Source organism: Pangasianodon hypophthalmus, chromosome 15, assembly GCF_027358585.1.
Source record: "Pangasianodon hypophthalmus isolate fPanHyp1 chromosome 15, fPanHyp1.pri, whole genome shotgun sequence".
NCBI classification, from domain to species: domain Eukaryota; kingdom Metazoa; phylum Chordata; class Actinopteri; order Siluriformes; family Pangasiidae; genus Pangasianodon; species Pangasianodon hypophthalmus.
Window position 1 is genome coordinate 21,382,580 of NC_069724.1, and position 15,251 is coordinate 21,397,830.

Consider the following 15,251-nt stretch of genomic DNA (forward strand, 5'->3'; position numbering starts at 1 on the left):
GCACACATTACAATTTCATAATCTTCAGTTTGGTATCTCATGACATCATTCAACTGTACACACAATTAAGTATCGGTGCACAAAAAAAAACAAAAAAAAAACTAAAATGCAAAATAATAGGATGAGATGGATCAAGTGCTATTTTAAAATATTTGCACTGATTACTGTGATAATTACAGTAAGGTCTATTCATACAGAAATAGCCTATTTTGGCAATATACTTGACTCCTATTAGATGTTTATTGAAGTGGTTGCCCTTGTCTCATTCATACTGTATATCATCATATTACTCTGTTTTAATTTTTCATGTTTAAATTGCCACTTGCTTTTATGCCTCATTGTATTACATTTGACAGCAAAGAGAAAAAACACAATCACACTGTCTATCCCCTGATTATTATTTTTTTTCAGGCTTATTGGCAAGCGCTTGTGTTTAAAGGTGGTGAACTGCACTCAGGTAATTTTAATAATCTGAATTGGCTGCCCATAAAATCCCAGATTTATGTACCTGCATACCCGATTCTGAATACGAGGAACTTTCCCCATGTAAATATTGATGTAACTTTTGAACTTAATTCACTAACTCTGACTACAACCCATCATGCTGAACATAAGTGGCTAGCTCTTACTACAGCCCATCATGTTTCTAGGTATTAATAATGTTTACATTAAGCAAACATTTTGCTATCTAGTAGCCAATAGGTCTGTGTGTTTGCTAAGTAGATAACTGATATGGCTTGTTAACAGATGAACAAACAGCATTTGCCACACAATTTAGTCGTGGTCCAGCTAAAATGTGTTTGGCTTTGAGAACTAATATAATTCTTCAAAAACAAATTGTTAACAGTTGCGCATTAAGAAACATTGGCATATGTGCATATTACACATTCATTTAGACTACTATTCATTATATCTTCTCTTTGCAATACCTCTATATTAATTATCCTATATTATTTTATTTTATTCAATTCCTTTCTCCGTATATATATAAATAGTGCTGTTTGTTTATCTGTTTAATATGATCCATGTGCATTTACCAAGAAAAATTCCTTATGTAACAGATGTGATATGAAATATGGCCAAATTAACATGGTCAAAAGCAAAGAATCATTTTCCCTTTTTTTAATATAAGATTTTTAGAGTCATAAAGTATCCTTCTTTTCTGAGAAAGAAAACAAAAGCATATCCCTTTTCTCATTCCCTCTCCTCATCTGGAGGATGTCTCTTTCCATTATCTATTGGTTTGAAAGGTCATGAATGACGCTGACACGTGAGGACCACACAAATATCAGTGATCTGAGCTGTGCAAGCAATTAACCTGCTGATAGCAGGACAGTGTGATGGCTCCATCTCCAGTGATGAATAACAGAGATCCAGGTGACCTTCTTTCAGCAGATTATGGCCAATATCCGCACACAGAGGCATTCTGATTTGCTTTGGTGATTCAAACATGAATCAGAAGAATTACTCATTTCATATACTGACATACACTCACTGTCCATTTTAATAGGAACATCAGTACATCTGTCACCTGCACATTTATGCAGTTATCCAACCAGACAATCACATGGCAGCAGCATAAATGCTGCATAAAATCATGCAGCTACAGGTCAAGAGCTTCAGTTAATGTTCACATCAAACAGTAGAATGGGGAAAAATGTGACTTTAACCGTGGCATGGATGCTGGTGCCAGATGGGCTGGTTTGAGTATTTCAGAAACTGCTGATCTCCTGGGATTTTCACACACAATAGTCTCAAGTGTTTACACAGAATAGTGTGAAAAACACTGAGTGAGTGATAGTTCTGTGGGTGGAAATGCCTTGTTGATAAGAGAGGTCAGAGGAAAATGGCTAGATTGGTTTGAGCTGGCAGGAAGGATATAGTAACTCATATAATAACTCTTTACAACCGTAATGAGGAGAAAGGCATCTCAGCATGCACAAAACACCGAACCTTGTGGTGGATGGGCTACAACAGCAACATCAGGTTCCACTCCTGTCAGCCAAGAACAGGAATCTGAGGCTATCATGGGCACAGGACAGTTTCATCGAAACTGGAGAGTCAAAGATTAGAAAAAAATCACCTGGTCTTTTTCCAGTCTTCAGCTGTCCAGTTTGGATGAGTCTGTGCCCATGATCGTCTCAGATTCTTAGCTGACAGGAGTGGAACCTGATGTGGTCTTCAGCTGTTGTAGCCCATCCACCTCAAGGCTGAATGTCTTCTGCATTCTGAGATGCTTTTCTGCTCACCACGGTTGTAAAGAGTGATTATTTGAGTTACTAGAGACTTCTCGTTAGCTCAAACCAGTCTGGTCATTCTCCTCTGATCTCTCTCATCAACAGGGTGTTTCAGCCTGCAGACCCTCTGCTCACAGGATGAGCTAAGCAGTTTCTGAAATACTCAAACCAGCCATCTGAAACCAATAATGCCATGGTTAAAGTTACTGACATCACATTTTTCCCCATTCTGATGTTTAATGTGAACATTTACTGAAGCTCTTGACCTGTATCTCCACAATTTTATGCATTGTGCTGCTGCCACATGATTGGTTGATTGGATAACTACATAAATGAACAGGTGTACAGGTGTTCCTAATAAAGTGGACAGTGAGTGTACATAGATGTTGGTAACTAACAATGCCTCTTGTGGTATGTTGTGTTTATATTGAGGTATTGTTTCTGTTATTTTTTAAAGAATAGAATAGTTAATAGTTAGTAATAATGGTTAGTTAATCATTAGTTCTACTCACTTTTTCATTCCGAAACACCAGAACAGTTTCCTTCAGAACTATTATTAAAAATTATTCTTGTTCGATGTTTCCTATGGAGCATATCCTTTCATGAACCCCTTATATTTAAGAAATGAGTATACATTTTTCAGCAATTACAGTGAAACTACTAGAAAAATGATTTTTAACTGGTAAATGGTTTATATAACTTATGTAAATACAAGGCATTGAGATGCATTAACCGAATTGTAATATGCCTGTTTTTTAGCATCATCACGGTAGGTCTGCTACTCTAGAAGTTTTGGGAAGCATGGTGCTAACATATAAATAAAAATCTTATGTACATTATGTAAGTGTATCTGCAGATACTGTATAATTTATATTAAGTGTGACATACAAATAAGCATTGTATATATATTTTGTCTCTTAGCTTATCTCTAAGTAAATGTTTAGGTAGCAATAACTACAGGCACTAACATAGCAGAATTGTGAACACACGATAAAGCCAAGGTGAGTAGACGTCACAACAATGCTTTGAAAACAAGTGAATGAAATGGCAAGAGCTGGCTCCTTATCTGTGTTGTGAAGGACTACACACCAATAAAGGCTCTAGCTGTTGACACGCACTGCTGTAGCCTCTGTTGCCTTTGTGTGGCTAAATGTTATCAGAGCCACAGATTGTGATGCACTGCACCTTGCACTTATTCAATGCATCCAGCAATTACCATGGCACAAAGGCTCACTGGGCCAAAAGGGCTCCACTCTGTACTGTCAGACACTCAACCACTTTCTCCTCAACCCTTTGTCGAATTTATTTCAGCTCTCCAAACTGCCGTGAGGATGAGTCATACAGCTCTACTTTCCATCACTGCCTGATAACTGCAGAATAAAAACAGTAAGGGTCAGGTTTAATTATAGCACATGTTGTGTGACACCAAGCCATTTATGCAGCCATTGTTTTTTTTTTTTTTTTTTTTTTTTTATTAAAATGAATAAATCATTACATCATCTTTAAAAATGTTAATCTTAATCAGACATAAAGTGTGTTCAAGTAGGACTACTTTTTAGCCCAGCAATATAAGCATATTATCATATATAATGTTATAAAGTGTAGTAATAATAATAATAATTATTATTATTATTATTATTATTATTATTATTATTATTATTATTATTATTATTATCAGGAGGTCTGGAATCAGGTACACTTATAAGCATTTGCACTATCGTCAGGAGATTGTGAGTTCTTATCCTGATGATGCCACAACCATCTGTGACCAAGAGAGCAAAACTGACCATGCTCCTTGGGTGGGAAGGATGGCATACTGCAGTTACATTTATGGCATTTAAGGGCCTTGCTCTAGGGCCCAGCAGTGGCAGCTTGAACTTATGACCGTCTGAGCAGAAGCCCAACATCTTAATCACTGAGCTACCACTGCCTACTCTTACTCCCACGTCAATCACAAGGACACTAGGCAATCGTGGGAGCGTATTAGCTCATGTATGCGAAAGAGGGTAGATAGTGTTTTTCTTCGAGTGTGTTAACTTGCCCTGTGATACAACATTATTTAAAAAAAAAACATTTATGATAAATATATGTAATATTATAAAAACCTAATAACAATGCCTAGGTCCACTTTTGATTATTAGTCTGTTTGCCTAGTCTGAATCAGAGTATTTTGGTTAATTACTTTTTTTTTTTTTGGTTGTTTTTTTTGCTCCAAGGAAGCTGGAGAACGAATCTGGCCCAACAGGCTAGTTCCTAAACAAATGAGTCCTAAACAGTTCCTGCGGGTTCCTGTTGCTGTGTGTAAAGAAACAGTACTGAAGAAAACAAAAGGCCGCAGTTGGGTCGAATCAGGGTTGATTCGATTCATGTTCTCACTGCAATCGAAACACTCTAGGATTCACTTGGAAATCGCCACCTCTCAGTCTCGTACAGGTTGTTTTGGTCCTGCCGAGGTGCCATTGCCGTGTTCACACCTGCTTATACACATGGAGTAAAGAGGAAGGGTCAAGTCAAATGGTCCAATAAACTAAACAGCCTGTTTCATAAAGTGTACTCTAGGACCACGACTGGGAAACACATGTCCATCTGAACTGAGACTGTCCCTGTCTTTCATCTTCTAATCTTCAGGTTTATACAAGATTTCTGAGACATAAGGTATTTTTTACAAGTGATATACTGCCACCTACATTAAATGGGTCTGAAAATGACAATAACAGTTGAAAATGTTAAACCACTGCCACCTGGTGGGCTGTTGCTCTTTGTGAATTTGAAGCATATGTCTTGCAATATGAATTATTATTATTATTATTATTATTATTATTATTATAGGGAAAACGTTCATCTATCCTAGGTAAGGGTGGAAAAGACTTGAGTTGTTCATTACTCTAATTAAGTACATTTTGTACTTAAGTGTTACAAATCTCAATATATATTTTTTCTATTTTTTTTTAAGTCATTTGTTGGGGTTACTGATTCAAACAGGATGAGGTGTCTAATTATACCTCTCATGTAAAAATGCAATATTGGCCTTTAAAATTCACGTCCAAAGATAAAGAAGTCTGTTAAACTATGTTATGTTTAGGTTTGCTAAATTAGCTAGTTAAATTAGTTAGCTAGTTATGTTTTGTACATTACTTTGATATATTAGTTAGCTAGTTATGTTTTGTAAGTTACCTTTTTCAATTAGCTAGTTAGCTAGTTATGTTTTGTAAATAAGCTTGTTAAATTAGCTAGCTAGTTAGGTTTTGTACACTGGTTTGTTAAATTAGCTAGTTAGTTAAGGTTTTTTTCTCATTGCTAATGTGCCTTAGCATTCATTCCAAAAGGGTTATTACATGTTAGCTAAGCAGCTAGCCAAATTCTTGGTTTGTTTGAGTAAACAGAATATTTTCCTTATCACTGATAGTTTAGCAAGCTAGCTAATCATGCAGAATCTGGCATAAATAGCTCTTTAGTCACAGTTTACATATTTGCTTATACTCTTGAATACTGAAGTTTTCCCTTATTTTCCCTTAAGTAAATTTTTTTGTTCCATACTTCAGTTTTTAATTTTGCAAGATTTTTAATACGTTACCCAAACTTTTACTTAAAAGTCTAACAATGAAGGGAACTAAAATGTAAATGTAAAACAGGGAACCTGGTGCCAAAGGGAGCGGATAATCCTAGGATGTGATTTTAATATGGCATTCACTAGGGCTTACTTGGCTTACTTCCTGTGTTAGTGTTATTTTCTGCAGAAATTCAAGATTGCAATATTCAGTTGTAATGACGCGGCATGTTATGAGCACATTTACTGTAAACTGTGCAACACTTCATAGGAATATCTGCTTTACCTCCTGAAATGCAACACAATTCTTGAGCTCACACCTTTTCTAATTTGTCATGCTGGTGGTGTAAATATTGAGCAATCCTCCAATCTATTCATCATTTTTGGGAGGTTCTAGGGAAGTGAACAGAAAAGTCAAACATTCTGCAGTGAGATTAAATGAATGTTAGGCTTTGTAGTCAGAAGAGAGAAGGCGAGTTTGTACGACACACCTAATGAGTCATTACCAGCTATAAGTTTGGATGGAGTCAGGCCAAAAGTGGGAGTATGGGCCACATAGATGAGAAGACAGTGGGAGAAGCATATGGTTTCATGCTTGTTAAATTGTATTTTTAGTAAAACTTCAAGACTTGTAGGGGGTTGAGGAGTGGCTTTGTTTTCATATGACGTATCTATCCCATTGTTCTAACAGTTTTTTTTCCTATGGCCTGAAAAGAGCCTCATAGCCATCTGTAAAAAAACATTCCAGTGCAAATCACTATATAACACGTAGAATATGTACAAATCCACAGTATGTGTATGCAGTTGCGAAGGAAAAATGCACATGCACAGAGTGTTGGCACTGTTTGCTCATTCCTTCACTCTTTCTTTTTTTTTAATCAGGTTTGCCTCTGGCACTGACTCAGTTCAATAAACCGCATACTTTAAGCAGGAGGAGCAAGCAAAGCATGCCACATAGCCCCCTCCAGAAAGTGCAGATTCAAGCGAGGGAGCTCTGAAAGACTACTACGCAGACATGCCAGGCAGAAAAAGGTCTCACGGACGAAAGAAAAAGTCCAGCGAGGTATGTAATTGAATGGCGCACACATTCAGGAACTCCAGGCACGTTCAGTAGACTGTTTTAACTCATTGCACTACAGCTTTCCCAATGTGTAACCACAGTGTACATGCAGAAACATCCACAGAGCTGAATGAACATGTCTTGTTTTGAATTAACTTTAATCATTCCAGACTGTAGCTCTTAATTCAGTGTGATCAGAGTTAATTAATTTACTATGACTATACTTGTCAACCCTGTCTGTGCTAATATAATATGGTTAGGGTTCATTCCACACTGTAAATGTTTGTGGGGGTTAATTCAACACTGCATGAGTTAATTCAGCGCAGTAGTATGAGGACTGGGCAAAGTGAAAAATATAATAACAGTATTGTAATAAATATGTCACAATTATGAAGTATTTTCGGTATTGTTATAACAGTGATCAGCTCGAATCTGATTGGTCAGAAGGTGTTGCTTAATCTTCTATGACGGCAGCTCTGACAACAGTGCTGGCTGCGATACAAATCACAGGTGTATCTTAATGTGCTTGTTTTAATACGTTATCGTTTCTAGTATAATCAGTGATATGGTGAGGAGATGTTTATTCAACTTTTATGGAAGGAGTCTCCAGTGTCAGTGCTTTGTAATAGTCAGAGGTAAAGCTGTTCAAGGTTTTCCACCATGGGAAAGTCTCCTAGGATGGAGAATGTTGTGGTATTTAGTTTCTCAGTAACACGACAAGCTGCATTTTTGTCAGATTACCTTAAAAAGAGAGAAAAAAAGAAGCTAATGTTTTCAGTTTTAAGTAATAACAACAAATAACTTGTTCCACATTCCACATCATTAAATGGACCGTAACTGTAGACTGATTTTTTTTTAAATCCTGATTTGCAACTGCTGGAGGATTTTTGTGGTTTAAGAGGAATAAAACACTTTGGTACATGCTGTAATTGGAAAATAATCAACTTCAGTGTGATAACAATCACACCACTCCACCGAGCGTTTTATTCCTTAAAGATTTTTGTACCAAAAAATGTTTTCTTTTCTCCTCTTTTCTCTCCGTTCCTGTATTAAGTGTATGTAGTTATTTATTTTTACTTTTAAGAAGCTAAAAGTGTGCCATGTAGAACCCTTTCAGAGAAAATATCTAGTTACAGGGTTCTATATATGAATATTGTAAGGTTGTAATGCCTTAAGGGTTTCTTCGGGACCGATTGCACAAGAGCTAAATAAACAGTATGGGTTTACTTCAACAGGGATGAGTCACTTCAACACTGTACAGGTCAAACACTGAATGCAGCAGTGATGGGGAATTTAATAATAAATATGTTAATGCTGTAAGAGTGAATTAAACTTTATCACTGTAGGAGTTAGTTCAACATTTCAATACAGCATGAATAATGTATGAGTACAGTAGGGAATTTTCTGTGGATGTATTATATAGTGCTGGGCAACATGATATAATATTAATACTGTCATTATTTATGTCATAATACACTTCTGGGATATTGCAGGTGTTGTTATATCTTTTTTTCTAATTCTTTTTTTTTTTAAATAGCAGTTACAGACTCTGATTAGATGCAGATGTTAACATTTTGTGCTGAACCTTTAAAAATGTTACCATTTATTTATTAGAATTTAGAAGAAGAAGAAGAAGGCCTTTATTTGTCATATATACATTACAGTACAACAAAAGTTTTCACTTTGCATAACCCAGTTTCATAGGAAGCTGGGCCCAGCCATGATACAGTGAGTTAAGGGCCTTGCTCAAGGGCCTAACAGTGGCAGCGTGAACCTCTGACCTTCTGAGCACTAATCCAGCACCTAAACCACTGAACTACTGCTGTTCGGAATACGCATCAAGTATTTTGTAAAATGTCTTCAAGTCTCAAGATTATGAATTTTTGTCCTATCACCCACACCTGACTAATCACAGGTATCACACAGATTAGATTTAGTGTAAGATAATTTAGCAACATTTTTTCAAAATGGGTGGGGCGGGTGGGGGACTTGTTGGGTGCATGGTGGCTTAGTGGTTAGCATGCTTGCCTCGCCCCTCCAGGGGTGGGGCCTTGAATCCTGCCTCCGCCCTGCGTGTGCAGAGTTTGCATGTTCTCCCCGTGCTTCGGGGGTTTCCTCCGGGTACTCTGGCTTCCTCCCCCAGTCCAAAGACATGCGCTGTAGGCTGACTGACATTTTCAAATTGTCCGTAGTGTGTGAATGTGTGTGTAACTGTGCCCTGCAGTGGGTTGGCACCCCGTCCAGGGGGTCCCCTGCGTTGTGCCCTGAGTTCCCTGCGATAGGCTCCAGGCCGCCCGTGACCCTGTGTAGGATAAGCGGTAGAGAAAATGGATGGGTCAATGTTCAAAATAGGTGTTTGTGTGTGTGTTTTTTTTATCATGTGCATAGATTTAGCATGTTTTTGGCCTGCAGACCGTCAAAGCCATGCATGCAGGTACTGTAGTATACAGGTATTGTAAGGGTGAGGTGTTGTAGTGTTGCAGTGTATGTGAGTGAGCTGTCAGAGTATTTCAGGAAGGTGGGTTATGACTATAAACTCACACTCCCATAGTGCAGCCAGGTTCTTGCGCAACCTGACAATAGAAAAGAAGGTAGTGAGGGCAAGTAAAACTTAACTACAGGGCAAAAGCAGGCTACAGTGTCAGTTTGACCGGAGGGACAGGGGAGTAGATAAGTCAGGGATAAGAGGAGGATTGCATTAATCCACTGGAGTGCACTGGATAATTATCTGCACACTGACGGGAGTGGCACAAGTGGAAGTTTACTTGTGCTCCAGTCTGGCGGTGGAAGAGTGCATCTGCCTGTCCAGGGTCGCTGTCACTCGGCTTCATGGCGTACGCTGCTTACTGGATTGCCTCTGTAAGTACTTTCCACCCTGACACTTCAGCTTTGGGGCTTTAAACTCTGAGAAAAGCCGCGGAGGAAAACTAACGTCTCGTTAAACAGGGCGTGTAGCTTCATAGCATGCAGCGTTCAAGATAGAACAAATTCTCAAGTCGTAAACGTGGACTCATCGCATAGGCTGGAAACTGCAAACTTTCGGAACCGGATTCTCATTCATATATGTGTGTATGTAAGTGTTAGCTCTTATTCATGCATTCACAGTGACACTTTATTTCCTGTAGTTTATAGAGTGCACTTTATATCCGACGTGAATATGTCGTACATTCTTCATTCCTGTAAATGTTACATTTCCTGTGTACTCTGCATATAGGGCGAGTAAGGAACGAAAGGTATTCTTTCCAATCTGGCAACACATCTGGAATCCACTGGAACATTTTTTTTAATATAGCCTATCACTACTTCCGGTCCAACAAAGCGCGTGCTTAACCCTTGCGTTCTATTCAGAATGACCCGGGTTAATTTTTTTTAGTCTGCAAGGTTTTTTTGTTTGTTTGATTGTTTGTTTGTTTCAATATGAAACTCAATGTGCTTAAACACTTGAGTTTTAGGCTCCTTAATGTGCAATGATTTTGTTTGATTGTTTGTTTGTTTGTTTGTTTTGTTTGTTTCAACATGAAATTTAATATGCATGCCTTTTTTTTTCTCTACTGAACATGAAAAAGGACACATTTAATTTCTGGACCATGTGCTATACACTCCTTTATAGTTTCATATATTTGTGCACAGGTTTTATAGGTTCATTATGTCCCCAGAATAAAACATTAAAATAAAGGTGCAGAAAAATCTGAAAAAAAGGTGAATTAACTCTTTGTTGTATGTACTCATGCCTGATTACACACACTCAGAGAAAAAAAAAAGGCACTAAATAGTACATTTGACTGTCTCTGGGGTGGCAGCTTTTACCTAGCTGCACGTAGTATACCTTTAGAGTAAGATTTACTCTAAGAATGAATTGCAGTCTGTTTATCTTAAATCTTGTTTAAAGGTAAACTACGTCCATGTTTGCAGGTCAAAGATACATATTAAATGTACAAAAGTTACAGGAGGATCCTCAGACATGAAACAGCAGAGAAACCTCAGGCATGAAAAGTTGTTTTGTGTCTTTACTGTTTCCCAACAACATAGACGTATTCCAGTTTAGTCATTTCAAATATTATTTTCTGCCGCAGCTGCTCAGTATGATCCTTAAACAGTACACCCAGAACGCAAGGGTTAAAGTGTTATATTGCGGAATACCCAGAAGCAACAATCACTTGAAGTCTGGGTTTGTAGGGTTATGAAAGACATTTTAGTTTGTTGTAACCCATTCATTGTGAGAACCGACTTATCTGCACCAGATACAGTGGAATTTAATAGCCTACTTACTAGACTATAATATGTCAAGTGCTGTAAATATCTACAGACCTCATAGACCGCAGCTCAGGGTTTATGATGAGGAAGTGGTTAATGAATGGAGTAATATAAACAGGGTTTGAACGTTTAAGGAAGATCACATTGGCATTTTAAAGCTTAGCATAACAGACACATTATTTGTAAATGTCTTCAAATAAGTCGAGTCTAATAATAAGTCTATTAATTTTTTTTTTTGCTTAAGTTAATGTTGTCATTCTTGCCAACTCAATAAGTATGACAACATTTTTAGTATTATATCTAACAAAATCCAATGCTAAGTCATTTAAATGCATATGAATTTCAGATGAAATCTCATTCTTGCATTATTTGTATTAAACCCATGCACAGGCCTGTTGCATATTGCAGTGGATTAGAAAGATAAGAACATGTTATTTTTACCCTTAAGGAGAAGATATTCTCACATTTGCCAACTCAATTTGCATTATGAGTCCATTAGCATGACATTTAACGAAATCCAAACATCACCCTCAGTCATTTAAATGTATGTGAATTTTTCATGATAAACAGGTTGCTGGAATTGTAAGAATTTCTTATCTCTTTCTTGTTCTTCCTGCTCCTCTCTTTTGTTTATCATGCTCTACATTTCTCTCTCTGTTCCTAGCACACATCGCAAGTTTCAGCTCCAGGTGGAGATCAGGCTGGCCGTTTTAGAAATACATCACGGTTTCAGGTGTGAACATATTAATGTGTGTAAGAGATGTCACTCACCACACAGTAACCAATCTCTAATCCTGCTGATTGTTCACAAAGCCATGATAATTACCAAAAGATAATTAAATAATCAGCTAAGAGGTTTTTAGAGTCAATACTAGTAACATTATTTTATTAGAATTTTTGTCTCCATCTAGTGTACAATATCTGACGGATATCTGACAGAGCAGTATTTGGTTGAAGGTTTGATATTTCAGGAATCAACGTCAGTAAAATTGTTAAAACCACGGTGAGAAAACTACCATTAGAAAATTGTGACACTCTCTCTCAACAATAGACTTAAGTATGCAAGAGTACTTGCATATGTTACAATTCGCACAAGTCATTAACATTAATTCCCACAGATTTAGTCATTAACATTATGGCCAAACCCTGAAAACTGGTATGACTTTTAAAAGTCAGAGTCATGAGGAAAAACATGCCTGTGACAGCCTGTCTTCTGTCAAGCCAGAATAAAACAACAATGATTCATAGTTATGAGTTACAGAAGCAGTAGGAGGATATTTTTAAAGATTTAGAACCCTCTTTGTTAGAACTTTGTTATTGCATGGAGGAAACTCACGGAAGAAAGAATAAAATACGTCTGTACATGCTGTTATAGGAAAATAATCAACAATGGGGTGGTGTAATACAGTCTGACATGAAGTTATTCCAAAATCTAATCAATTCATCGACTGGTTACAGTGGTAGTTCCATATAAATCAAACATTCAGCCACTCGTTCTTGAGATATCCCCCAAACGAGAAGGACGCACGGATGTAGAGGCAACCTGAAAACATAATGCTTTACCACCTAGTGCCTCAGGCATAAAAAGAGAAAAAAACTAAGTAGACATTAAATACAAACAGTAGGCAGCCCAAACCAGAAATGCCTCTTGGGTTTATACAGTATCTCATATGCAAATTATATTTGTAAGAGCAAAGTTCATTTAAATCGGAAAGAAATATTTTCTAAAAATTGTCTATAGACTATTATTTAAAGCTACTCTGATGAAGCCCTGCCTTTGGGCTACTATATTTTTTCCTGACTGTATTTTTTCCCCCGGCTCTCATGTGGGGCAACCTAGAAAAAGCCCCGACTGACTTTCATTGACCCTCATTGTTGAAATAAATTGCTCAGGATATCCGTACCGTATGTGGCGGTAAATCTGTGTTGCTTCAAGTTGTGTATTTGTTCCTGAAGCATTACTGTAATGACAGTATTTCTCCTGACTTTATGCCATGTAAGTAATAAAACACAATGTGGTGTGCTGTCATAGGAAAACAGCTAACAATGCGTTGGGGTGATGTGGTCTGACCGGTCATGTAACATCACATGTTTTATTTCTCTTATACCACAGCAATATGCCATCTTATTATTTATTAAAATACAACACATTATACTGTACCTTTTATCCTTTTATAGTTATATTATATTTTTGTGAGACAAAGTAGTTCCTGTTATGACTTATAACAGCTATAAACAGCTCATTGTCAGAGACTGGATGACGTCGTGTGACTCTATTCATGTCTGCACCTATTTAACAAATTTGGCAGCATTCGGTCCAACACCGCTGACCATGGTTAACTCTGAACTTTTGAACTGGATCTCACACCCTGCCTTCTGTGGGGAGAAAGAGAGAAAACATGTGTCACCGTTTGAGCTTATTACAAGTAGATCTTTATTCTAAAGTATGTACATCAGTATTTACACTGGGAAACGTTTCTGTATTCAGACTCGGCTTACACGGATGTTTATCTTAAACCCCTTTTTAGGCCCCTGCATCAAACTTCCATATAATTTCTGAACAATGTTTAAAACTTCTAGATTTTTTAACACTACCACCCTATACCACGCCCCCTTTAAAACATGCACTTCCATTTAAACTTCTAAATTCATGGAATAGAAATGGCAGACTAATGCAATCACTTTTTAAATATTCATGAATTAAATTATTTATATTTTGCTGTCAGTTGTAAAACAGATTTTGCATATAAGAGTTAAAGAGAGTTAAACATTGCAATTTTGACTAATATGATATACAAACTAGAAGACAAAGATAAAAAAAATAAATAAACATTTAACAGTCATCTAATAGACTTTGTTGAGTTTCACGATCATGAGTATTCCTAGTGGTGATGAACGCAAACTAAATTGTGCACAATGTAGTATATTGTAGAGATCTAACTGAATACAAATACATTATTTGGAATGAACTGATCATGTATTTTAAATAGATACAAATACAGCTTGCCAGAAAGTTTCACCGGACATCTGGCTGAAGCTGGAGGTGTGCATAGGGGCTGGGATCCTGCGCAACTCACTGAAACGCACTGAAAAAATGGCACATGCAGGAATTTTTTTATTTTCATGTAGGTGTGATTGAGCCAGCGGTCTCTTACGAAGCTTGCGGGACAAAGAAAGATCACATTGATTAACATAAGTGTACAGTTTTCAGTCATTCATCCTTATTAAGAGCCGGAATTCACAGACCATGCTGACACAGCTGGCATTTTAGGGAAAAAAAACCTCTAGGCCACACCCACTTCATGTTTAAATGTGAACTCAGATACAGGTACTAAAAAGATACAGATGCAGATAGTGGCACATTCCTAGTATGTTGGCTCATGTAATAAAACGTACGTCTTCTCATGGCCTGTTCAATCGCTGCTGCAGCTCTCATCAGCCGATACAGCATTTTACACTCCTGACTATGCCTCACGCTTCAGAGAAGCTAGCTGCCAAACCAAGCTGCAGTGAATCTTAAGTGACTTCCTGTTAATGCAACTGAACTGAAACACTGGTTAAAAACATTTTCCTTGGGACCTAGACCTTAGCATTTAGTCTCTGATCATCACATTCGTATGGCTTATGTTTTCTGATCCTGGCTTTGGGTGTAATGTTAAATCTGCGCATGTGTGTGAGTGTGTGTAGGTTTGCTTGTGGACACTTATGGTTCTGCCGCGTCCCGTGACTGTACTCATGTCCTGTGTGCGACTAAAATTACCCTGTACATGCAGTAGCTCCTCTTTCAGTGACACTCACATACACACAGGGCACAGGGCAGGTCATTACCACATACTGTATATACTCTTACACATCTATTTACAGACACATTGTAAATATGCTCATGTGTGCACACACATGCACACCCATGGAGAAATAAAAATGATAAGACCATAAATAACGTTCTAAAAGCTCATTATACGTGGATGCCAGGAAAGAGGTTTGTTCTTGAGGTGCTTCAGCAGGTTTAGCAGGCCCGTTGAGCTGCATTTAGGTGTGTCTACCCCTATCCATTTATCTGCTTCATGCCTGATGTCTGCTGTCTTCAGCAGGCATGCGGTGTCTGGGTGTGGGATGGTCTTTGTTTCATGAATACTGGTCTCTCAAGTGTGTA

General features: G+C 37.6%; 1 protein-coding gene across 12 annotated transcripts in view; it reads left to right on the forward strand.

Moving 5' to 3' along the window:
- The first annotated feature begins 6,701 nt into the window (after positions 1 to 6,701).
- Positions 6,702 to 15,251, forward strand: part of cast (calpastatin) — a 53,112-nt gene continuing 44,562 nt past the window's right edge. For 4 of the 12 annotated variants that reach the window (XM_053240243.1, XM_053240254.1, XM_053240264.1 and 1 more), the window contains exons 1-2: positions 9,506 to 9,703; positions 11,763 to 11,831. In XM_053240243.1, coding sequence (XP_053096218.1) covers positions 9,674 to 9,703; positions 11,763 to 11,831 — 99 coding nt within the window. In that variant the 5' untranslated portion in view covers positions 9,506 to 9,673. Of the gene's footprint in view, positions 6,848 to 9,505; positions 9,704 to 11,762; positions 11,832 to 15,251 lie in introns of those variants that run through there. The other 8 variants (XM_053240247.1, XM_053240258.1, XM_053240267.1 and 5 more) reach the window with 5 other exon arrangements.